This window comes from Parasteatoda tepidariorum, chromosome 6, assembly GCF_982258835.1.
Source record: "Parasteatoda tepidariorum strain Cologne lab strain chromosome 6, Ptep-v5.0, whole genome shotgun sequence".
Lineage (NCBI taxonomy): Eukaryota > Metazoa > Arthropoda > Arachnida > Araneae > Theridiidae > Parasteatoda > Parasteatoda tepidariorum.
In genome coordinates this window covers 24,915,265-24,940,143 of record NC_141760.1, presented here as the reverse complement: position 1 = coordinate 24,940,143, position 24,879 = coordinate 24,915,265, and the positions used below count along the sequence as shown (strand labels likewise).

The window sequence follows — 24,879 nt, the reverse complement described above, 5'->3', positions numbered from 1 at the left end:
GAGTTTCTTAATATCTTAAATTTTTTAGAGATTTCATGTGTTTTTAACTTAGATAAAAACTTTATTTCAAGAAAAATTCAAAATAATTGTTTTAACATTTTCAATGCCTAGTACTATTAGTTTTGGCAACACAAATCGGTTGCAACCAAAACAAAAAGGCTATAAATAGAAGTGAAATGAAGTTACATAAAACTCATGTATTACCTGCAAAAGCTACATGAAGGATGTGTGAGATGTTTATACCTTTTTTTAGCATGATGTTTTATATATCCTTCCGACCACCTTTATTACTTATTGTAAAAAGTAGTAATTATCATTAGGAATGACTCTAAATTTATTAAATTATTTGTTAAATAAACGTTAAAGTAAAATTTTTCCACACGATGGCAAACTCAAATCTTCTCCAAACTAATATTACTCCTCTTCAACAAATGATCTCATCATGCTCCGGTGCATTACTAACTTCAGTATTTGGTAAGTTATTCATAGCTTTAATGAGTATTATTTTAAGTTTTTATGATTGGAATCATTGATATAGTAACAAAGAGTAATAATGATTGAGCATGTGATCACTAATTTTATTGACATTTGATATTGTTAACAAATTGATTGCACGTGTAAATATTACTTAGAAAATGCTTTGTAATTGATTAACACGCACAAGTGGTATTTATTTTCTGACCACTAATTTCTAGAAAGTGAACAAAGTAATGGTGGGGCTAAAAGTGCAGTGTTGATATAATTTTACTATTTGAGATACTTTCCATGCTCTTGAAATTGAAGAGGGGTTCGTATCATGTTCTGCTGCATAAATTGCAGAGTCTTTGTAATTTTCCGGCAGCACCCTGCGAAAAGCTAAAGAAAAATATCAGGGAAGGGACCGAAGTTTCCAAATTAAAAATTCATTTGGTGCCTTTATGATTATAATTGGTGGAATCATGATAGGGAAATATCTCCAAACTAAGTGAAGATAGTTGTGACAGGGTACATTTCTGCCTCTTAGTATAATTTCAAATAGAAGTCAACAAATTCAATTGCAAAGTAAATAGCTTCAAATAATACTTTAGAGAGAGGTTTACTCTTGGTTAGCAAGTTTATGAAGTGTAAAATTTTTATTTTAATGTTATATTGAAAACACAAATCTTCAGTGACATTGTATATTCATTTTATTTTAATCATATAAAATTTATATAACAAAGTTATTTGCGGGTAAGCATGTACAACATTTTTGAGTGGGCCCGCTTGTGCAGCAGGGTTGTCTAAGTAAGGGCCGCATCAAGTCTTTAGTCATGTTGACTTCAGTGTTTTAGACATTAACTGTCTTTTATCATTCAACTGTGTAATAGATTTGCATGATAAAATTAAATTTGCAGTATTAAAACTCGTTCAAATCTTAAGATTCCTCATTTTATTAAGGTTTCATAAAATTATGGGGAAAGTTAAAGCATGAACCACTGAGAATACGATTAAAAAATCCTGCTGATTTACGATGGAATCTGCACATTTTGACCATGTTTATCAATGCGTAATTCAAAATTTCCAATTTTTAAAAAAAGAAGAAATAATTATGTTTTTCTTGGTTTGTTCAGGTGTTGCCATGCGCCGCCTCACTTCAACATTGAATTTTTAAAAAAAGGTTATAAAAAATTGACGGAAAATGAATAGTGATTATTGATAAAGTATAATGTCTTTTTAGGACTAAATAATGAGGACAGGGTTCCCACGGTCCTTGAGAGTCCTTGAAAGTCCTTGAATTTTTTTTGCTAAATTTAGGTCCTTGAAAGTGCTTGAAAAACGTCTTAGGTCCTTGAAAAACTTGATAGGTCCTTGAATTTGTCCAATACTGCCGGCGGCCCTTTTTATAAAACACCCGCTGATCTTTCTCGTTCTTTCTGTTTTGTTCCCGAGCTCTCTCACATGGTTTTTAACGCCACCGTTTCTAACCGGGCCTAGCGTCTTGGTGTCTGCCAAGCGCGCGGAGCACAGCAGACAATCAATGCATTTGGGGAGAGACTCCACTTCATCTTCTGTCGCATATGCTTAGAACTTCTTTTTTCTTATCAAAACTGGAATACTCTCGAATTTCGTAGCAATATGTACCTTCTAGTTTTCAATAAATTTGCCGTTTTACCATCCGCACTTGTCCTTACGTTTGCGTCATTTCAAAACTTTATTGTAAAGCGTATTCGCAAAGGCACGGCTTCGTATTTGTGTTATGTAGTTTAGACTAGTTATGCCTGGGAAGTGCTATTTTAATCCCTAATGGATGGATAATCAAGCTTATAAAGAATGGATTTTATCGATGCCCGAAAAGAAGTTCAGAGCCAAGTGCCGATTATGCATGAAGGAGATCGATATCGCAAAAATGTAAGAATCTGCTCTGATATCACACATGAAAGAAAGGTAAAACAAAAAAGCAGTCTCATGCCCTGAGTTCTCTTTTTCCAAAGACATCAACATCTAATTCATCTGGTGTAAATACTCCTTCAACATCGTGTGCCCCAAGTGAAACAGAAACTTTAGTGGCCGAGGTAACATTGTCTTCTAATCTGGTCAAAAGGAATGTGCTTGATGCTGAAATTCTCTGGAGTCTGAAGTGCATCACTAGTAATTATTCATGTAACTCCTGTGAAGGGATTAGTAAATTGTTCTCCAAAATGTTTGCTGATAGCTGTATAGCGAGACAATTTTTTGTAGTGCCACAAAGTGAGCCTCTTTGGGCTCCTTTGGATTGGCACTATACTTCAAAGGGATTCTTATAAATGAGCTGAAGAATGTTGATTGCTGCACTGTACTCTTTGATGAGACGTTAAATCAGTCTCTACAATCTAAGCAGATGGACATTATGGTAAGGAATTGATAAAGTTTGCACTAAGTATCTTACCTCCCAATTTATGGGTCATGGAACTGCAGAAAATATTTTGTCCTCTTTTTACAAATGCATGGATGATGGTTAAAAGCTCTCTAAAATACTTCAATTATCCATGGATGGACCCTATGTCAATTGGAAATTCTATTAGAAGCTTCAGTGTGAATTAAAAGAGAAATATTCCCACCAGGTCATATTCATTGGCTGTTATCGATTACATACAACGAATAATGCTTTTAAACATGGTGAAAATGGGATATGTTCCTTCTAATTTTTATCTTCAGAAAGAATTCTTGCTGCATAACATTTAGATAAGGTTGTGTAAATTATGGATAAATAATTTCAGAAACGATGTTTAATAGAGGAGAGGAGGGGGTTATGGAATAGTCATGGAATATGGAATACCTAAGATTTAGCTCTGCCTTTCATGCAGCCTTCACATGGAAATACACAGGATTAAAGGATTTCAGCATTAACACCTCATTACCATTAGTTATACATTGTGCTGAAAATGATTTCGTGAATTAATATGTAAAACCAGTAGGGTTGTTTTTAAAAAAATATAAATTTTAGTCCATAATACATATACTCTCTTCTCTCTATATAGGCAAAGCATTTAGGTATTATATTTGAAATTAATTATTGCCACAACAAGCATTGTTGCTTCTAGTAAAATAGAAAAGAATAATTTTTAAAATTGGTCTTAGATTAAGGTCCTTGAAAATTTTGTTGAGGTCCTTGAAAAGTCCTGGAAAGTCCTTGAATTTCAATCTCATTATAGAGTGGGAACTCTGGAGGAGAGTTTTATTAATGAGAGTTTCCGCTAATTGCCGATTTTTTTGTGATTATTACCCTCCTTTTTTTCTTTTTTTTTTAATCGAATCTCTATGTTTTTAAAAAATTTAATATTACAGAAACAAAATCCATCATTTTTCTACATCACTGAAAAATCGTGTTGTGTTTTCTCACGTCTTACGTGAAAAGTTTATAACCGCCAGGAACCCTGCACTCAGTGCAAAAATTTCACAAAAATTGGAGATTTGGGTGGATGTAGTCACGCCTGAAACTGGTCATTCAGTGATTATTCAAAAGCTCAATTCAGAATTCATAGATCGTTATAATTTCTAAATGAACGATCAGCAATTCCATGTGGATTCACTGTGGTATTGTCGCTAATTAAGTTGATCGGAAAATGATTACTACCTGAAATGCGTGTTTCGGAATTTGTAGTATGTTTTAATGACACAAGTTTAAGTATAGGGATTTTAAAAACCATGTGAGAATCCAACAAAAGCTGCAAAAATAGCACTCTCCATGCAGGTTTATTCACTGTTGATTGAGTGTGTTGTTCATTAAGGTCTATTTTTTATTGAATAAGAATATTTTGATGTTTGTTTACCTTAAAGACCTATTTTCTTGACTTGTCAAAGTCCTGATGGTTTCGGATATGGGACTTTCCACTGTATTTTAAAAGTTAAATTTTGATTTTCGGTTTCGATACATATCTAAATTTAGTATATGTCACATTTTTAATATTTTCATGTATAGTTTAATAGTACACTGTAACCTCAGATTGGGATACCATCTTTTTTTGGCTCGCAACAGGAAGGATTATTTAAATTAATTTTATATTAGAAGTAAGATGCAGTAATTTAAGTTTCTTAATAACATCGCATTATGAAATTGATTTTACAGATCTGAAAGTCCATAACAATAACTGCTGAATAAGTAACCAACTTACAATAAAATAAAATATATGACAACTCAATTTGATTGTTGTAATGCTATTGTACTTTTAAAGCACCAAGATTTTGAGAGGTCCACAGCAATTACTGTTGGAAAACTGAAACGAGGAATGTAAGGTGAAATCATAAATATTGTTCCTCAGAAATTCCTATAAATTCATTGTTTAAAATTCACATGTACTTGTACAATATACAGTACAAGTATGTACTTTATGTATAATGAATATTGGGATTTTAAAAAAAAAAAAAAAAAATGGAGATCCATAACAATTACTTTAAGATAAACGACGCAAATTTATGATGAAACTAAGCATGTCAATTAATGATTACTTGGATGTGTGGTTCAAAATTTGTGCAGATGTAGAGACGTGTCATAATAACTACAGAAAAAGTTGCTATTTCACTGCGGGTATGTAGTAAAATAGTGCCTTTTTCTTTTCACTTCTCTATTAACTTAAGTTTGCTTAAATTTCTAAAATCCAGACTTCACAAACCTTGGAGATGTTAGAGTTTTCGGAGGTTATAATATTAAAATAATCGTATAAATGTATATGAAATTATATAAATGATTAAAACTAATTGTTAGAAAATGTTGTTGGCAAGTTCTTATTTGCCATTACATTTAACAACTCCTAATATAAGATCCATTTATTTATTTTTTTGGTCTGATATTTTTTAATAGAAAAAATTATATATTCTGCATTTTTGAGCTATAAATTTTAGGTTTATTTTATTAACAAATTTTTTACTTGCAGAAAAAAGTAGATAAAATTTCATATACAGTAGAGCGCCGATTATCCGAACGTCCAATTATCCGAATTATGTCTGAATTTGTTTATTTTTATTTATTAATTTTTTTTAGAATACTTTTTAACTTATCAACAATTTTTCCAAATTTCTGAACCAGTAGATCTTTCGAATGAAAAGATGCCAGGTTATGTAGCAGAAGAAATAGAAAACAGGTGTCGAAGCACTGAAAATTTCAAATTTTGACCCAGGATTTCAAATTTTAAATGCTGAAAATTTGAATGAAAATCGGAACTCCGCTGACGAAGAGGAAGAAGCGGGTGATCAAGTTCAAGATAGTGGACATTCTCATATAGAAGCATGCAATTCATTAGATATTGCAATGAATTGGCTAGAAAGTCAAAAGGATGCTGATCCAGTTCAGTTGATTTATTTAAAAAGAATAAGGGATGTGGATGCTCAAAAAAAAAAGGATCTTCTTTGAAACAAATGGCTGGATTTCTTTTGCAATGGAAAATAGTAGTTGTTTTGCAGTGGTAAAATCAGTAATTGACAAAAAAAAAATTATAAAGAGCTGAAATATGATTTAAAAAAATTCAAAATGAAAAAAAAAGTGTAGAAAAAAAATTTTTAAAAATTGAGAGAAAAAACTTCAGAGTTATTTTAGATAGTACTGCTAGTCCTAAACCTGGAAAAAGTGTGAAGGGAAGTTAGAGCATAAATAATAATCATTTAAACTAGATTTTAAACAACTTTCCAACTATCCGAACTTTTCATTATCCGAACCACGTTCGGTCCCGAGCAGTTCGGATAATCGGCGCTCTACTGTACCAATTTTTTGCTGCTTTCCGTTATTTTGAAAATCCACATAATCAAGCTGTGAACACCAGTTTCTTATCGTGCATGTAAATAATTTCATCGTAATTCCAAATTATTTTTCAGTGTTTAATTCAGCACTATTCATTTCCAGGCATTGTTTAATATCCTTATACATTAATGAATTAATGCAGTATTATTGCAAATCTCGAAATTTGAGAAGGGGGGAAAGATGTGAATTTTTAATTGCTCACTGTTTTTAACTTTGTTTCTAATTTTTTTGTTACTTAAATTTTTTTATTAAAAAGAAAACATTTGCTATTTAGCATGCATGGAACCTCTAAAAGTTTGCTAAATATAAATAATTTAGAGTTGAAGTATATTTCTAATTGGATATTGAATCTTATTTTTAGGGCTCTTAAGTTGTTTTTAATTTCCTTTTTTAAAATAAGGAAAGAAAAAGGCCTTAATTATTGAAAAATCCATAAATTTCCTGAAATTTTTACAGAGGTTAGGAAAAATAAATATAATAGTACTGAAAACGGTGTAAAGAAATTTCAAGTTTAGAAATTTCGTTATATGCCGTGCAGCTAAGTATGTAACACCACGAATGCCTAAATCTTTATAGTACGTGGAGTATGTTATTAATTTACTTCCATTTTTGGCAGCAATCGACCTTGATTTGATGGTGACGTACCATATGGGAGCTTTGTTGTAAATACGAAAAACTTCTATCACTAAATCATATTTTTAATAGGAGAATCTCCGTATTTTTACTACTACTACTAAAAAAATTTCTGTCTTTAGACTCTGTACCCCCCCCCCCTTTTTTTTTTTTTTCTTTTTTTTTTCTTTTGTTCAAGTGCAGGTGCTACTAAAACTATAATCGCTCTCATTTGCGTTAGTATCCTTAAATTTAGAGGCATTTTAGTCCTTATTTTTATATTTTGGACTTCCAGTCCTTTTGATTTATGATGGCTTTGCTTTAATTTAAATCATTTTAAATGATAAACATTTTCTCTCATTTAAATTATTATTATTTAACTAATTTACTCATTATATTTTTTAATTTTGATATTTGCGCATTGGAGTTTTTAATATCAGAATTTATCTTAAAATGAATTTTTCTAATATGTGATGGAGGAAAAATTCATTATTTTTCCCCAATGTTTATATTTATTTTGAAAAATCTGTTTTTAATAAAGATATCTTTTTTTTTTAAAAAAAAAAAAAAAGAAAATAGAAAGGTTTTCTTTTTTAATTCAGTGTTAGAACGTTTATGAAAAATTTCATATTTGCCGTTAGCATATTTAAATACGTTTGTGGCACTTCCAGTGTAAACCTGTTGTGCAAATGGCCCTTCACTCAAAAAAATTGTGCACTCCTATTTTAATACTAATAAGACCTTAAACTTACAAGAAATAGAAGGGATTGTTTTAACGAACAATTTGAGAAGAAATGTGTACTTATAGAAAAGATTTAAACTTCTTTATAATTTTTTCAGTATTATTAATATTAAAAAGAACTATTTCACTTAATTCTTTCTGGTTTAAATTTTAAGCGTTAAATTTCAAAGTAGATTAAATAGTTCTTGTAAGTAAATAAAAAGTTCTTGAAATTTAAAAACAATTTAGGTTTTGTCATTTGACATAATTAGCATGATATAAAAAGTCTGTCAAATTTGCATCGTCGGATGTAATTTTTTTGTTCTTGATTTACTAACTAAGAGCCACCTGCTTTATTGCGTTTCTAATTCCCACTTCCATTGGAAAATTTTATCATATTACACGTTTAACGTAGTGTATCACACATACTCTGTTAATTTCAATGGATAAAATTGTGCTCGGCAGGTGTATCGTTATTGAATTTCCGTCCTCACATTATGGGGATCTTTTTCTTTAAGCATTTATATTATTTGTATCATTTTAATGCGTAATCTGTGTAGTACGATCAATTTTCTTTATAGAATCTGGTTAATTCCAGTTCCATCCGGTATTATTCAAGGTCTACCTTTGTTTGCATTTAAAAATTCTCGATTATACGTGTGAAGTCAAAGAGTGAAACCGAAACTGTTTTTCATTTTTCCTGGCACTTTGCCGAAAGGTAATACGATTAGTGCGAGTCGATTTTCTGTTAGAGAAACCTTTTTAGTGCTCTTTAAACGATTTTTCTTTGTTTGAAAAGTTTCGTTTTGTGTTACATATTCTTTTTGCTCAACTCGAATTTCATATGTAAATAATATATCTAGAGGTTATTCATTCTATTATAACTCTCTCTTTATTAATTTTCTTAATATTTAATTTATTAATTTTTATTCTTAATATTAAAATTGTAAATAGTTGTCAGTTATTTTTTGTAAAATTCTATTTTTTTCTACAAAAAAGTTTCCAGGGTGGGGAGGCACTTTTTTTCTTAAAAGAGGGCACGAACCTCAGCATTAAGTTTGCTGTCATTAAATTATCTTTTTGTGATAAGTATCATTCCAATAAGTGTGATAAATATTCGCTGTGTATGTAAATTTTTGTCCCTAATATTAAAATAAAATAGTCTAAACCCTTTTTTTTTAATATTGTTGTGAACTCATAATTTTTGCACGCTATACTATTTTAGATAATTTGTAAAAAAAAAAAAAAAAAAAAAAATGCATGCTTTATTGATGGCATGTTCTTTTTTAAAGACTAAAGATAAGATGAAAAACTTTCTTCGAGCAATTGATCCACTCTTCCAACTGATTTTATTTCGCCGATCTAATTTTAACAGAATTTGTTCGAAGAAGTTTTTTAATTTTTTTATATTGATATTAGCATATTAAATATTTAAGTCACTCGGAAACATTTAATTAATATTTAACCGCTGCCCATTAAATTTTCGATGTTTAAAAGTCAAACTTCGGTTTTTTTTTTTTTTATATTAATATACATAGAGTAATATAAAAAAATTTCCGTGATGATGCCGGATTTTCCTCGAACGGCGCTCATGCATATATATGCTTATCTGATTATTAAATGATATTGTAACAGTACCTTGTTTTATTTAATTTAAAATGAGAAAACGATTCAAGAACTTTTCTGATCGCTTTTTAAAATAGTTCGGGCTCTAAGTTGGTTTGAGCTGAAAGATGTATTTCTTTATTTAAAGCTATTTTTTCTTAATGAAATTTGTCACTATCAATTTTCTTTTCATTAGCTGATTTTAACATGTTTCTTTTTCTTGCCTATAATTTTAACAAATTTTTATATTCGGCAAGTGCATTTGCGTTTTGTTTAACATTCATTTGAAGATTAATTCAATTAAAATTAAGCTCGAACACAAATCTTTGCGTCCTTCATATGTCTTCTAAAACCTTATCTACGTCCCTATTTAATTTTCGTGTTACGTCAACATTGTTGCCAAAGTGATAAAACATGAAATCAGAATTCAACAAGATACTTTCTTCATCTGCTCTTGAAATGATAGGGATCGCTTCCGCATTTTGTGTATCTTTTATTTGACGTCATATCTAAGATTTGTTTTGTGTGTTAGAGCGTTTCGGAGGCTCATATGCGCGTCACTTATTATTCAATATCGCAATAATCCTCAGCTGTTCATATTGTTTTCGTTTTAACAGTGAAATTAATAAACAGTTGTGTTTATTATTTTCGCAAAACTGGGTTAATTTGGGTGTTTCTAGTAAATAATTTATAACTTATCCTCGAAACATGTACTGTGTGGGATCGTGCATGAATGATGCAACTCTTGGAGGGTGAAAAGTGTAACAATATTTGTTTAGATTTTTTTTTTAATTAAATCGCAGATGAAAATTTTTATATTATTTGTTTTTATATACCTTTAAAAAAACCATATTATTATGCTTTTGTCGTAATTGCTATATTTTCATACCATTACCAAGGGCAATATCGTTGCGCGGCAAAGTTTTTTTTTTAACCCCCACATTTGTTTTCTTTTCTCGCATTTAAAAAGTTGTTGTCATGATAGTTTCGTGCGCTCTTTAAATGTGTTTTTAGGTGTGCGAAATTCTCGTATCTGAGAATTTTTAAGTATGCAATCTCCTCCCGGAAATGCATCACGGTATATTGGAAAGTAAAAATAATAAAAACGGATTTTTTTCTCTCTCTCCACGTGGCTCTTTAAATCCCGATATTGATATAACTACGTTATTAGGACATGAGAATTTCGAATTTGAGTTATCACTTTTTAACTTGCTTGTTTCGCGTGTCTAAGATTATTATGCAGGTGCCTAAGGATTGTTGTTTGTTTTATCTAGCTCAATTTTATCTCCTTTCGAAGTTAAGAAATTTTAAGCTATTGCTGTCAAAAATTGTTTGAAGAGCAAGGCTTGGTGGAGAAGTTTACTGACTTTCGAAATTCAAGAAAATGTTCTTGTGAGGAAGAAAAAAAAATTTTTTTTTATCCTTATGCATAAACATTGAAGTAACATTACCGCGATCCAATTTTCTCACCTCGTATAAGGAATCTCCATCTTACAAAAAGAAAAGAAGATTTTATTTTTAGTTGTACGCATAAAGTATTCCCCTCTTCAAACATTCCTATAATCTTTTGGATTTTCTGAACGTTGCGAGATATTGATCAGATCATCTAATCTTTAGATCATGCCAGATTATTGTTTATTTATTTTCTAAGTGTTATGTGTGATAAAAGTTCGATTACCTCGAACTTTTAAATACTTAAATCGAAAGGTATCCTAGTTTTCTACGAATGTCTATTTACTGTTATTGCATATAATGGAAATATTGTACTCCATTAACAAATTAGAAAGTGCAAAATTTTAAAACAATATTTTAGCCTGAATATTTCATAACAGCGTAAACAAAAAGGAAAACAGTCACTTATTTTTACAATTAATATAATAAATAAAATAAAAAAAATTTAATTATAAAATAAATTTTTAAAAAATTTTAAATAAACTGCTTAATTACTAGAGAGAAAAAAAAATTTCCCTATACTGGTTATCTTTTTTAATACTTTTTCATAAGTTTTACAACTTTTTTAAAAGCTTCAATATTGAAAAATGTTAAAAAAAATATTTAAAACATTTTTTGTAAAAGATTGGAACTTTCTAATCATGGCATAATCATCTATATCAGGGGTTTCCAACTGGCGACCCGGGGGCCGCATCCGGCCCGCGAAGCCTTTTTTTGTGGCCCGCGAACTAAAATATATTAGTTGTCATTTTTTTGCAGACAATTTTCGTAAAATTTCGATATGGGTTAAAAATACTTTTCTCGTTAATAAAAGCCTAATTTCTTCGTTTCTGTGAAACTTAACATTCCAATGGTGCAAAGAAATTTCTTTTTCAGGTTTTGCACCCAAGAAAATAATAGAAAAATAATCATGTATTTTGCTCTTTTTTTTTTTTTTTTTTTTTTTTTTTTTTGGTGAATATAATTTAGCATGTGCATATCAAAAATTTTCTCGAAGAAATTCTATTTAACTTTTTGAAACCACTCATTTTGGACGAAAATATTTACACACACATTTGTAAATTTTAAATGTAAATATCGATTCTCTGGTGGTTGCAGCAGACAAACCTCAATTTTCTCATTGAATATTTTGTGTGCTTTTATGTAAGTTTTAATACCTTAACAATTAGATATCTGTTGCACATTAATTGTTTAATACATAGGTGCACATTAAAGTTATTGTAGCCCGAATTTTTATTATTTATTCATGTCTTTAAAATTATTATTAATAACAATTAAATATTTTTAAAAATCTACTTCTTATTTTAATTTGTAATTCAATACTTTTGTTTTGTACAACTTGGTAAAACTCTGACAGTAATATTTAATGTTTCTTCAAACAAAAAAAAGAGTCCTACAAAAAATTTTGATAAAGTTGCGGCCGACCATTTGATTTGTGTTTTTAATTGTGGCCCCCGGCCTTATGTAAGTTAGAAACCCCTGATCTATATTATACTACTATAAAATCTGGCTTTAAGCTACATGAAATTTTGAGGGAGTAAGCTCTTTCATAAGAAATAATAGTTTTGATGAATTATATAAAAATAGTATTTTAAGACATTGATGATTTTTCCTGGTGTCCCTTTCACGTGAATTCGACGTAAATACATGCGATTTTTATCGTCAACTTTTTCTCAGTTATATATTTAAAAAATTAATTCTGACAATTCCTTCTTCCAGTCTGTCTGAAGGCCTTTATGCAAAAAAAAAAAAATTTTAATGTGTTTCTATCAAATTGAATATATTTTGTTTTCATTTGACAGTTACTCCTTTGGATGTTGTAAAAACTCGTCTTCAAGCTCAACAAAAAACAAGCAAGAGATGTTTCCTGTATTGCAATGGCTTTGTAGAAGAATTCTGCTGTGGTGTTCATGCTGTTGGCCCATCATCATATTGGCAACGATCTGGTCAACTAACTGGAACTTTGGTGTGTAGTTTTTGCTTTCTTTGTTATCTAATTACATTGGAAATGCACATCCTTTTTTGAACAAAAATCATCAAGAGTTATATAAAATTATATTAACACCTTGTAGCAGCTTCTCTGTGTGATTTTTATTTCCTTTGAAAAAAAAATTTTTTTTAATAGTGGCAAATCTACATTTTCATAAAGTGATAGTGAATCTTTGTTATTAACTGCTTTGTTGTGGTATAATTCATGCAAACTAATTCTTAGAAAGAAAAAAAAAACTCTTATAATTATTAAGAAAACGCAATGTGCTGTTTATTTACGCTTTTTTCTTTTCTTTTTTAATTTAGTCTTGTTTTTTTATGGTATGGTATTAAATAAATGCATTTAAAGTTACATATAAAGTAATTTTTTTAAACTATTTTAGTTTAATGTCATAATCATTCTCTAGGGTTTTTTTTTTTTTTTCTCATTTGTCTATTTATTTCAAATATCACATTATGCATTATTTTTCTGCTAGTTTAATATGCTCCAGATAGTTTTTTTTTTTTTTTTTTTTTTTTTTTTTTTAATTATTTATTATCATGGATATTTTTTTTTATGAAAATAGATATGCATTTCTAAAATTGTGCTTGTGTCTAATTGAAATTTTCTTTAGAAAATGTGACTTTGAAATTAATATTCTTTCAAATTAATATCACATGTCAATTAATGTTCACAGGATGCCTTTGCTAAAATAACTAGAACTGAGGGCGTAAGATCCTTATGGAGTGGACTCCCACCAACACTGTAAGTAATGATTTTTATAATAGCATATATTGTATAATTTTCTTCAGTGTCTGTTTCCTTCATTGTCTGTTTGTACTCTATGATGCATTTATATAAACATTTTCTTCTAATTTCATTTTTAACTGCAATTGATGCATTTTTCCCAATAATTCATTGATTGATGTTTTTCTTTTATAGTGTAATGGCTGTGCCTGGTACTGTTGCTTATTATACAATGTATGATCAAATTCTTTACTCTATGAAGGCTCAATGTCAATGGTCTAAACAGCCTTTGTGGTTACCAGCTGTTGCTGGTGGATTTGCCAGAGGTAATGTTTCTTTCTCCTCTTTAATTCTGTTTTATGCATTATTAAGGTGTGCTGATTTTCCTGGGTGTAAGCAAAGCCCAAGTAGTGCTTTAAAATTTATTACTTTTCCTAAAGCTTTGTTTTTAACTGCTTTTCATTTATTGAGTGTTTGGTGCCTGTGTTTTTCAGATTTTATACTTTTTTTTTCCTATTGTCTAATAGAAAGTTGTTTGACTTGTTTATGAAACACTCAGGAGTCAAATATCCCCAGGCACCTAAAGAATCACTACTATTAATCGAAATTTTAGTATATTTTAAACTGATTTTAGTTCGAAATATTAGTTTATTTTTAAAATTTAGAATTAGATGATTTTTTTTAAATTTTTCTTTCATCATAGCCCATTCCTTATAACATTGGTTGTTTGTTTTAATTTATTTTTCATATAACTGGTTTCACTAAAAATAGAATATTCAAAAGTTTTTGTGCAAATTAAGTGCCCTTGAAAGATGTTTCAAAGTAGTATTGATATGATTATTGAGTGGATAACTGAACTTTTTTTTTTTTTGTTAATAATGATTGTCTTTGTGTGTTTTATAAAATTTATTCCTTGACATATTGACTCCAAAAAGTTTTATTAACTTAGTTTTGACTAATTTCATTATCTTTGGCATTGGTGGTTTAACCCTTTGACACAGAATTTTATTGAACATATTTTTCGTGCTTTTTTCCTTATTTTGTATTAATTTAGGTCAAAATGAGTAAAAAATATTATATTTTTGTATTTCAATAATTCATGAATACTACATAAAACACTCGTATTTTTTTTCTGCACTAAAGGTAGAATTAAATTCGCAGTTATTTAGATCTAAGAGAAACAGTTAATTATTCATCATTGAAATTTCTTTAATCTACAGAATCAATTATTGGTAAATTTTTTACTCAAACTTCTTTTTTTTTTTTTAGGTTTTGTATTTCAGTACAAATATATTTCCAGTAATCCAACAAATTTTTTTAGTAACTATTAGACTGCATTTTATAATTAAAAAATATCAGAAATCTTTTTGCTTGTAGTTAGAGCTTCAGTAAAAAAATAATAATAAAAGAGACATCGGTGCCTCATTTGCATCAAAAGGTTATGTGTATAGTTTAAATGTATTTCTTTAACTGCCTAGCCTACTATTTATCTATATCATACTTGTATTTTACTTATTATTATTGTAATTAAATATATTAAGGTGTGAATTGTTAAATTACAAAATTTTAATGGTCAAAAATTATCGTGTGGTTGGTTAAGGACATGTTAAAATCTAGGTCCTAGATTTATTTATTAAAGGCAATCAATTTTTTATGTTTGTTTATATTTCATTACCTCATTTTATGTGTCTCATTTTTTTCTAGTTTTTGCGGCAACTTTAGTCAGTCCTATAGAGTTGGTTAGAACTAAGATGCAGTCACAGAAAATTAGTTATAATGGTAATGTGCCAAAATAAATGTAAAATATACTTCTTTTTTCAATGTTAATGGCTTTGGTTGATTGTGTTATTTTTCTTATCTAGAAATTAGTGTAGCTATCAGGAATCAAATTTCTAATCAAGGGCTCCGTTCCATGTGGCAAGGTCTCGGACCAACAGTATTGAGAGATGTTCCATTTTCTTGTAAGTGTTCTCACTTTCTTTTCTTCCTGGAGTCAAGAAGTATTTTTGTTGAACTAAGAAGTTCTTTTTTTAGGTATATATTGGTTTCACTATGAACTCTTAAAAGAACATTTCAACCAACGAGACCCCACATTTTGGTTTAGTTTTACAGCTGGTGCAATTTCAGGAAGTGTAAGTTCATTTAAAAAGATTTTATTTGTTTTTCTACTGCATTGTTAAATTATTTTGTGGATTTTTTTTTTGTTTGTTTGTTTGTTTGAATTTTTAGTTAATTTAGCATTTCCATGACTTTTATTAATTACATTTTAAATGTTCCTGTTATTATTAATAGCAATATAATTTTATGCTACTACTAATAAGTTTTTTAAAATAAAAATGTGTTCAAAGAGCAATTTTTGTAAATTTGACTCTTTTTGTTTATTAATATCTAAAATAATGCTGGATTGTTTAAAATACGGTTTATTTATATTCATGTTCTATTGCAAGCTAAGGGATATCATGCAACAAAAGTATTGTGTTAGTTTGGTGTTTAATATAGTCCTGTTTATGTGTTGTATCTATTTTTCAAAAAGGTTGAACATAAAATTAAACTAAATACAGGGGTCGCATTCCCCCTAAAATTCATAAAATTCCTAAAACTATGTGCAAACCCTAAAATTACTAAAAATCTGATAAAATTTTGTTGGTGTTCCTAAAAAAATTAGAGTTGTCCACTGAATATAAATAAAAAACAATAATCTAAAATATAAGAATTTAACTTAATTCAAACTTTTAATTTTGCCACATGGGAATTCTGATTCTGAGAGAGGTTTTTTGATGAATAAAGCAATGCTTAATGTGAGTCACCATGAGAATACTATTATGTCTCTTAGACTAATCAAGGATACCATTCGAAATTATGGAGGAGTGTTGAAGATCACCACAACACTATTGAGGGCAGTAAAAGAATCTCACAAATCATATCAAGAATATATTAGAAAAATGATCATGATTAATTTATTTTTCTCTAACTTCTAATATAAATTGCTGATTTGAAATCTAATAATATCACACAATAGTTTTTCTTAATAAAGTAAGGTAAAGGGTAATAATAAAGTTTTGATTAAGAAGGTAAGAATTAAATAAAAATCCAAGTTGGTGTTAATTTATTTTTTCTCTTGATTTATTCTCACTTTTGCCTGTTCCTGAATTATGCACTTAATTTCTGATAGGTAATATGTAAAGTTGAAATTTCATTTTTACACTTTAGAGATTTCATTCTTGACTTAATAAATTTCAGAGCTTTATTTTATGGCTTGCAATTATTTATGATATGTGTGGATGAATTGTAATAATCTTCTGTTATGTAATAAACTACCGTGTGATCTGTTTTTATCCTAGCAAAATCATATATTACCCCTAAAATTTACCTAAAATTTTTTGAAAAAGTTCCTAAAATTGCCCTAAAATTTTAAAAAACTTTGCTGCTACCCCTGTAAATATTAACTAGTTGATCCACCCACATTAAGGAGTGGGAAGGAGGAACCAGCTTTCCTCTATTGCGATTGTTAATGAAGACAATAGCTTGCCTTCTTTTGGAAGTTATCAGTTAGCGTATGTAAGAATGTGATATCGTATTTTTAGTAATAAAAAAAAACTAAAGGTTGTTAACAAAAAGAATTATTAACAATTCATTCATAACGAGAATTATTAACAGATTCATTACTAGATTTATACTTAACAAAAATATGTTTAAAGATACCAGTGCAAATTTCAAATTAATCAATTTAATATTCTTAAATGCGGTCTTTTCGATTATTTTTCAATATAGTTTGTGTTTTCAATTTTTTATTGACTAATAATGCAACTGTAAAAATTTGGGAATTTGTAAATCAGTATGATTCTTGGTATAGTTTTGTTAGCATGATTAGTAATGATCATAATTGGCATTTTTTAGTCATGTGGTTTATGTGCACATTTGTTACACTTCTCCCGCCCTAATTTAGATTTTAAAATCTGCCTTAAATTCTGCATAAGATATTTCTTTTTTATGTTTTATCTAATAGCTTAACTGCACAAAATTTTCCTGGGCTGATATTGTTTCATTTATTTATGTGATCCTCTCTCTCTCTCTTTAGAAATCATAGCATTTAATGACAAGCTTACGTTTTCCTTATATCCTGTCCATTTCTTATAATATTTGCTCTGATTAAAGAATTTAATTTATTAAAAATTGCATTCCCAAAATCATTAAAGGATTTTTTTTTTTAATTAGAATAATTTTTTAAAGTGATAAAATTACAGTAGAGGATGGATTGTCAAAAATTAATAGACCATTCCAGATATCTAGTTTTTTCTGTTTTTAAGATCACTAAAGACCCGAACAATTAATCATCAAAAATACTGACTTTTTATTTCTGACATAATCTCATACTTCCAAGCAAAAAAATTCAAGTCATGAAACAAATTTCCTAAAGTTAATGATAGTGAAAAAAAAAGTATGTAATCTAAAAATGATGAATAAATCTAATGGCAATAACACGTGCATCAAAAATAACAAAATATCTAAGAGGGCATGGGATTTTGAACTATGATCCACTGTACCTATTTTATAATTATTTCAGCTCTATAAAAAAGCAATAAATAAGTACTTAAGTATTCTTTAATAGAATTAAATCTTTTCGCAAATTTTGTAAAAACAAATCTTTCTCAACAATGCATCTCGAGTTGGAAATTAAACTACTTAATGAATTTTATGATCTGGACTAAATATGCAAATGTTGCTTCCTATAGTACTGTTCACCTGTAAGTCTATAATCAAATCAGAAGGCACTTTCAAATGTGTTTTGCCTGGTGGTTTTAACAATAAAATCAATTTTGGAAATTTTCTGATTTGGTGAGAACTATGGATTGAGACATTTTCCATTATATTTCATTTGGGGCATAAGGCTTACCTTCATAAACTTCCGCCTCAACCTGTTTGTAATTTACAATTTCGCCTCATTCCATGGTTTTTCTAGTTTTCATTATTATTTATTTATTTTTAGATTGCCGCTTTAATGACTGTTCCATTTGATGTGATCAAAACGCATCGTCAAATTGAACTTGGAGAAGCTAGTACACATTCCAGTAAGTTAATGTCTCCTGGTGATTTTTTTTATTTACATGTTCTTGTGTAATATTATTTTTAATTTGCCAATTTTTAGAGTAAAGTAAATAAGAGTTCTTATTTAAAAATATGAGTTAGTAATTCTCAATGTAATTTTTTTCGAAAACAAAACTCCTTAATTTGTGCTACTGAAATTATTGATTTGAGATAACTTTTAAAGGTAGCTAGCTTTTAATATACATGGGTTAGTTTTTTCCAGTTTTTGATGGGTTGAACAAGACAAACAGTTCCTTTTAAGCAAAAGTTCTGCTTTTTGAATTCTCCCCCCAAAAAATACATTTTTCTACTTATGTAAATTATGGTTCAAAATTATAATTGTACAATTTTAAATCATGCATTGTGATTCATAATCATGTGTTTTAAAAATCTCCTATTAAGATTCAAATACCCAGGATTTTTTTTATAAATGTGTTACATCAATTCATCAATATTTTTTTATGAAAACGTTGATTAAATTTTATGGATACATGCTTCCTACGTACATTATTTTCTTGTCCAAATTTCAGATGTTTTTTTCAATGGCAGTGAGGAAAATCTAAGAGGATGAATAAAAATTTAAAGTAAAATTGGTTTTAAACGTGGATCCTCGAAATTCAAAATTTTATATTTTATTGTACTACCCAGAACTATTTATTCTATGTAATGAACCTTATTCTTCGCTAATATTTTTTTAGAAGTTTTGAACTTAACTTTAAAATTAAACCCTAGGTTCAAACTTTTTAACCTAAGTAGCTTAGTTTGGAGAATGTCATTATTTTTTTTAATCCTCAACATTATATATGTGTGATCTATTTTCAAAGACTTTTATAAAAATAAAAAAAATTTGAAACACAAATTCAACAATTAATATTTTAATTGTTATAGTATATATTATTCATACGAAATTTTATGATTTCTTTTTACTTATGGGTAAAACTTATTTATTTTTAGGATCTCATTCAACTTCTACTTATAATTTAATGAAGACTTTGTACCAATCTAATGGCTATAAATCTCTCTTTGCTGGTAAGTATCTTTGGAATTGTTTCAACTCCTTAATATTTCACTTCACATTTTGTATTTTTTTCTTTGAAGCCTTTCATTTGACTTGATTGTTTTGTTCTAGGTATTGTTCCCCGTCTAACTAAAGTTGCTCCTGGGTGTGCTATCATGATCAGCAGTTATGAATATGGCAAACAATTTTTTCACAACTACAATGCTACCAAATCAACTAATCTGTCTTTCAGTTGTCTGGAAAAACATTAAGTGCAATTTTGAATCATGCCTTTGCAAATAGTGCTTCCATAATCACATATCTTGATTATAAAACTTATTCTATTGGTAATAATTTGCATTTTTCTCATGTCAGACTGAGACATATTTTATTCAGCCAGAATATTGTCTCTTGCATTATATTCTATAAACTAGTTGCTGTTACATGGATTATAAAAAGTTTAAACCATAGATCTTTAAAATTCTTTGCAGTTTATGAAGCCCATTTTTGAATTTGTGTTCCGATAGTCATTTCTGTTTTATGAATTGTAAATATGTAAGATCTGACTCTTTATATAGTAAAGAAATTTTTATATTATTTTTATTGGTCTGATTTCTTTTAATAGTAATATTATATAAGGCTAATGCTTGGTTCTTATGTTTATTATTACACTATTTCAATCTTTTACCATTCATTCTTTTGAGGGTGTAAATAAGTTTGCATTTGGGCACTACTATACTTAAAGGAAAGATAAAATAATCTATTATAGTACTATAATTAAATGCCGTTATTTTATTTTCATTCTTATATATCATTTCCTATGTTCGAAATTAACTTTTTGAATTAAAAAAATATATATATGAAATATTTTATACGAAATTAAATAGTCAAAGTGACACATATTCAATTATAACTGCAATTCATTCTGGACAAATGCCATTCAGTTGTAACTGCAGTATGAAAATCTGATCATAATTTATCTTCTAAGTTTTATTCATAAAATATAATGTAACATGTGAGTTTTATTAAAAATTCATTTCAACACTTGCCTTACTTAATAAATTCGTAAAATAGAATAAAGCTGAATGCTTTCCTGCATACAAAAAAAAAAAAATCTGTTTTCTCCATATATTGAAAGGTAGAAGTATGTAGTGATTTTGCCTACAGACAAAATACTTAGGTACTTATAAAATATGGCAGAATATGCAAATGTGTTAAATGGTGATTCTTTCTGCAAGTCATTTATCATTATATTTACGTGCAAATTTTCTACGGTACCAAATCAGAGAACTAGTATTAATATAATTGTAAGTTAGATACGATATGACCACTAAATAATCTACAGTATAAAACTGTTTTTCTTGTCATAAATTTCTCCCTTAACTCACGGCTGATTGTGCTCCGGAAAAAATCTGGAATTTTCGCAAACAGTGATCTGGAAATTTCCGGAGATCGAAGGTCCAGACGTTTCAAAAAATCATTGATCACAGAAGTTTCCGGAAATCAAATTTTCAAAGGTGGAATTTAAAAACACAGTTTATTTTATTTGTTTGTAAGGGAGAGCCAGAGAGATACTTTATAAGCTCATATTCATGATTAATTTTCATTTTTTATGAGTAAATAGTTGTTATAATCATAAACTCAAGAAAGAAAGACATATTTGTAAATTTTAATTACTTCTCCAGGTATGTGCAAATGGTATAGGTATGTGTAAAATTTTAAATATTTTTAAGTGAACTAAGAAATATTAAGAAAAGCGAAGAAAAAAACCTTGTTTAAACTTTTTTCAATTAAACTGTTCTTCTTTTTTTTTAACTATGAATTTTCCAGAATTTTGACTTGCGCTCACAATCACCCCTGTTAACTTGAAGATACAACTCAACTTGTACCAGAATAAAAGAATTCATACATTATCTAATAGGAAAAATAATTCTTAGCATTATTAGATGGTAGTTATAGAATGACTATTTTACTATAAATTCTTTACTCCATTGTGTATTAAATGCAATATTTTAATCGATAACTACCATATCAGGGTTGCCACTCCACAGGGAATTTTGTCTTTTAAAAAATGGTGACCACTCAAAGTGTAATCTATGGAATATTTAACCATGATATTTCAGCTATACTAAATTATTTCATTTACTGTAGCATTATTTAAGTATGTTTAGCTCTTTTTCCAGCAATTAAAACTAATACAGGGTGTCCACTCTCCAGATCAAAAAAAATTCCCTGAGTTTTCCAGAGTAAATTTCTAAAATTCCAGATACCACAACGCAACATTAACGAGACTTCATAAATTTATTAGCTATACAACAATATACAGTAAATTTAAAAAAATATGTATATATATATACAGCTGTGTTGCTTTTAAAATGTGTTGTATGAATTTCTTTTACAAATGTAGATACACATTTACAAGATTTGATGACACATTAAAATGAAAAAAAAAGTGCAAATGTTCTCTGATAAAATAGGTGTAAAGAGTTAGGCATTTCTAGCACCAAAAAATATATATTAATGCACATATTTCTGCTAAAATTATAGATTATTGAAATAGCAGCCATAAAATTAACATATAAAAAAATAACTGCTGTATACTCAACTATATAAATAAACTTAAAAATTATAAAAATAAAAATCTACATTTCAAGGAATTTTAGAAACTTTATTTTGTACAAAATAAAAAGTTGTTATATAAATAGCTTATTACACAAATTGATCAACTCCATCAAACTAAAAATTTAGAATTGAGATCGAAATTACTTGTGAAATAAATTATCAATAAATGAAAAGCCAAAAATATTTAGTCATATAATGTTGTTCATTTATATTATCTGGGAAACTTATTTTAAATGTAAAAAATATACTACCTATATATATATATTAATATATTCTTTGACATTTAAGTTTGAGATGTTTTAAAAAGTGGAGTTAATCAAATTATACAGTATAAATAGCTCAACAAGTGAATAATTGAAAGCTTTTAAAAATTAATTTCTTATAGCTTTTAATTGTTCATCAATTTAAGGAAGTTTCTAAATAAAAATCAGCCGTAAATTTTTGTTTTTTAGCATGCAATTCTTTTTTTAATTTTTCATTTTGCCTCTTTTCTAACATAACTTTCTTTTTTTCTTCTGCTGCCTCCTTCCTTTTTTCTAATACTTCAATATAACGCGTGTGAGACTGTTTTCCGTAGCTTATCATGGATTTCGTCACAGTTATATTGTTAACATCACCAACATCCATAACACCATCATGAATTTGCCTTAGAGCAACTAAACTATCTTCATGTTCATTTTTTATTAAACAGTCTGAATTAATAGAAAAGCCACTTTCTATAAAAGCACTTCGTGTGACAATATGAGGAGAAGCTTAACAAAGGAACGTAAATTTTCTGGTGCATTGCAAACTTCAAATAGAGAGAAGAAAACATTATCCAGTCGTTTTTCCCTCTTCTCAAATTGCTCCATTTCTTTCTTAACTAGAGGATTCCGAATGAACGTTTTGTAACTATCTTTCACACAGTCAGTCTTGATACCTGATATCCAATTGCTAGATACCAACATTGAAAGGCAAGATGAAAGCCGTTTTTCAGCAATTGCTGTATTTAAAATTACACCAGGATCAAGACAAGATAGCCCCCTTGTTAACTGGAATTTAAAAGGTGATCTTTCTAAAATCTTTTCACAGAATTTTTTATAAGCAATTGCACATCCTTTCGTAAATGAAAATTCTTCAGAAGGTGAAGAATCTTTTATTTTCCTAATTTCATCCTTAACTGAAAAACTGAGAGCAACTTCGTTGATTGGAAGCATATTATCTGCCAATGAAAAATCTATTTTTCCTAATTTTGAAGAGTTCTCCACTAAAATATCGGGTTTTACAAATTTATCAAGAAGAGATCTTAAAATTTATGTTAAATTAGAGAAAAGTAATGGAGCATCGATCTGAAATTCTGTGAGAAATGTTTCAATAAAAGCAGCTAATGACTGGAAAAATGCCAATTTTGCAGCAAAGAAACTGTCTTTGATACACTCCGAGAGTACACTGAAATTTTTTGAGCCAACATAGATTTTTTCTCCTCCTTTGCTGCTTTCACAAATTCGAAAATATGAGGCAACATTTCTAATGCCCTCTCAGCAACTTCTACATTTTGAACCCATCGGATTACACAAAATTTCTTCGGAAATTTTTCACATCCAGTGAAATATATGAAATCAGCTCTATGTGATGGTACATCTTTAAAAATGTAGTATAGCGCCCGTAAAAAGTTTACTACATTCCACCCTGTAGACTTTATTGCATGTTTAAACCCACAATGGATTGTATGCAGTCCACAGCTACCTATATCTAACAGCAAAGGATCTTGCGGCATTTCCTCAAGTTCTTTTTTAAGATCATTAAGAAATTTATGGTTGACATTAGGTCCATCCATAGATATTTGAATTATTTTACTTTTATTGATGGAGAATTGGGTAAGGACTTCTTTGAAATTATCCAACAAATCCATTGCTGTTGAATGACCAAGAAATACTGATGTCAAATATCATGTCTGAACTTTATTTGTATCTTTATTCCAAAGTCGAACACTTACGTCCATTTGTTGTTTCTGAGCTATTTTATTTAGACTTTCATCAAAGCCCATAACTAAATAATCACAGCTAGCTATGGTTTTTTGTAATTGCTCCCTATAATCAGGCATGAAAGTGGACAAAAATAAAAAAAAGCTGAATTTTTACAACGCAGGTCACTGGGAGGAGGGGGGGGGGGAGAGCTGTATATGATACTAAAATTTATAAAAGCAACTTTTAATTATGCTGGGAGATTTTTATTCAATATTTAAAGTGGCAGAAGCATTTAGACAGTTAACTTTAAATTTTTCTTAAATATAATTTTAAAATTTTGACCACTAATATATTAAAAAAAATTAAGCAATTATAGGAAGGCACGACTATTAAATTACTTACTAATGAAAAATATATCACATATTATAGTAACTAATTCAAGAGAAAACTTACTTCTACTTCTTTCAAGAATCTCGATATTGGATTTTAAAATCGCATGAATATGAATCACGATTTTGGAATTCAAAATCGCCTGAATATGAATCGCGATTTTGGATTTCAAAATCGCGTGAATATGAATCGCGATTTTGGATTTTAAAATCGCGTGAATACAAATCACGATATTGGATTTTAAAATCGCGTGATTATGAATCGTGCGGTTGGATTTTAAAATCGCGTGAATATGAATCGTGCAGTTGGATTTTAAAAACACGAAAATACAAATCACGATATTGGATTTTAAAATCGCGTGAATACAAATCACGATATTAGATTTTAAAATCGCGTGAATATGAATCGTGATTTTGGATTTTAAAATCGCGTGAATATGAATCACGATATTGGATTTTAAAATCGCGTGAATATGAATCGCGATTTTGGATTTCAAAAACACGA

General features: G+C 28.7%; 1 protein-coding gene across 1 annotated transcript; it reads left to right on the top strand.

Moving 5' to 3' along the window:
- Positions 1-141: 141 nt before the first annotated feature.
- Positions 142-20,014, top strand: LOC107449830 (mitochondrial glutathione transporter SLC25A40). Its single transcript, XM_016065489.5, has 10 exons — positions 142-474; positions 12,422-12,585; positions 13,286-13,353; positions 13,531-13,661; positions 15,040-15,114; positions 15,198-15,296; positions 15,370-15,467; positions 18,323-18,404; positions 19,375-19,449; positions 19,550-20,014. The coding sequence occupies exons 1-10, from the start codon at positions 384-386 to the stop codon at positions 19,687-19,689; spliced, it is 1,023 nt and encodes a 340-aa protein (XP_015920975.2). The 5' UTR covers positions 142-383; the 3' UTR covers positions 19,690-20,014.
- Positions 20,015-24,879: the final 4,865 nt, after the last annotated feature.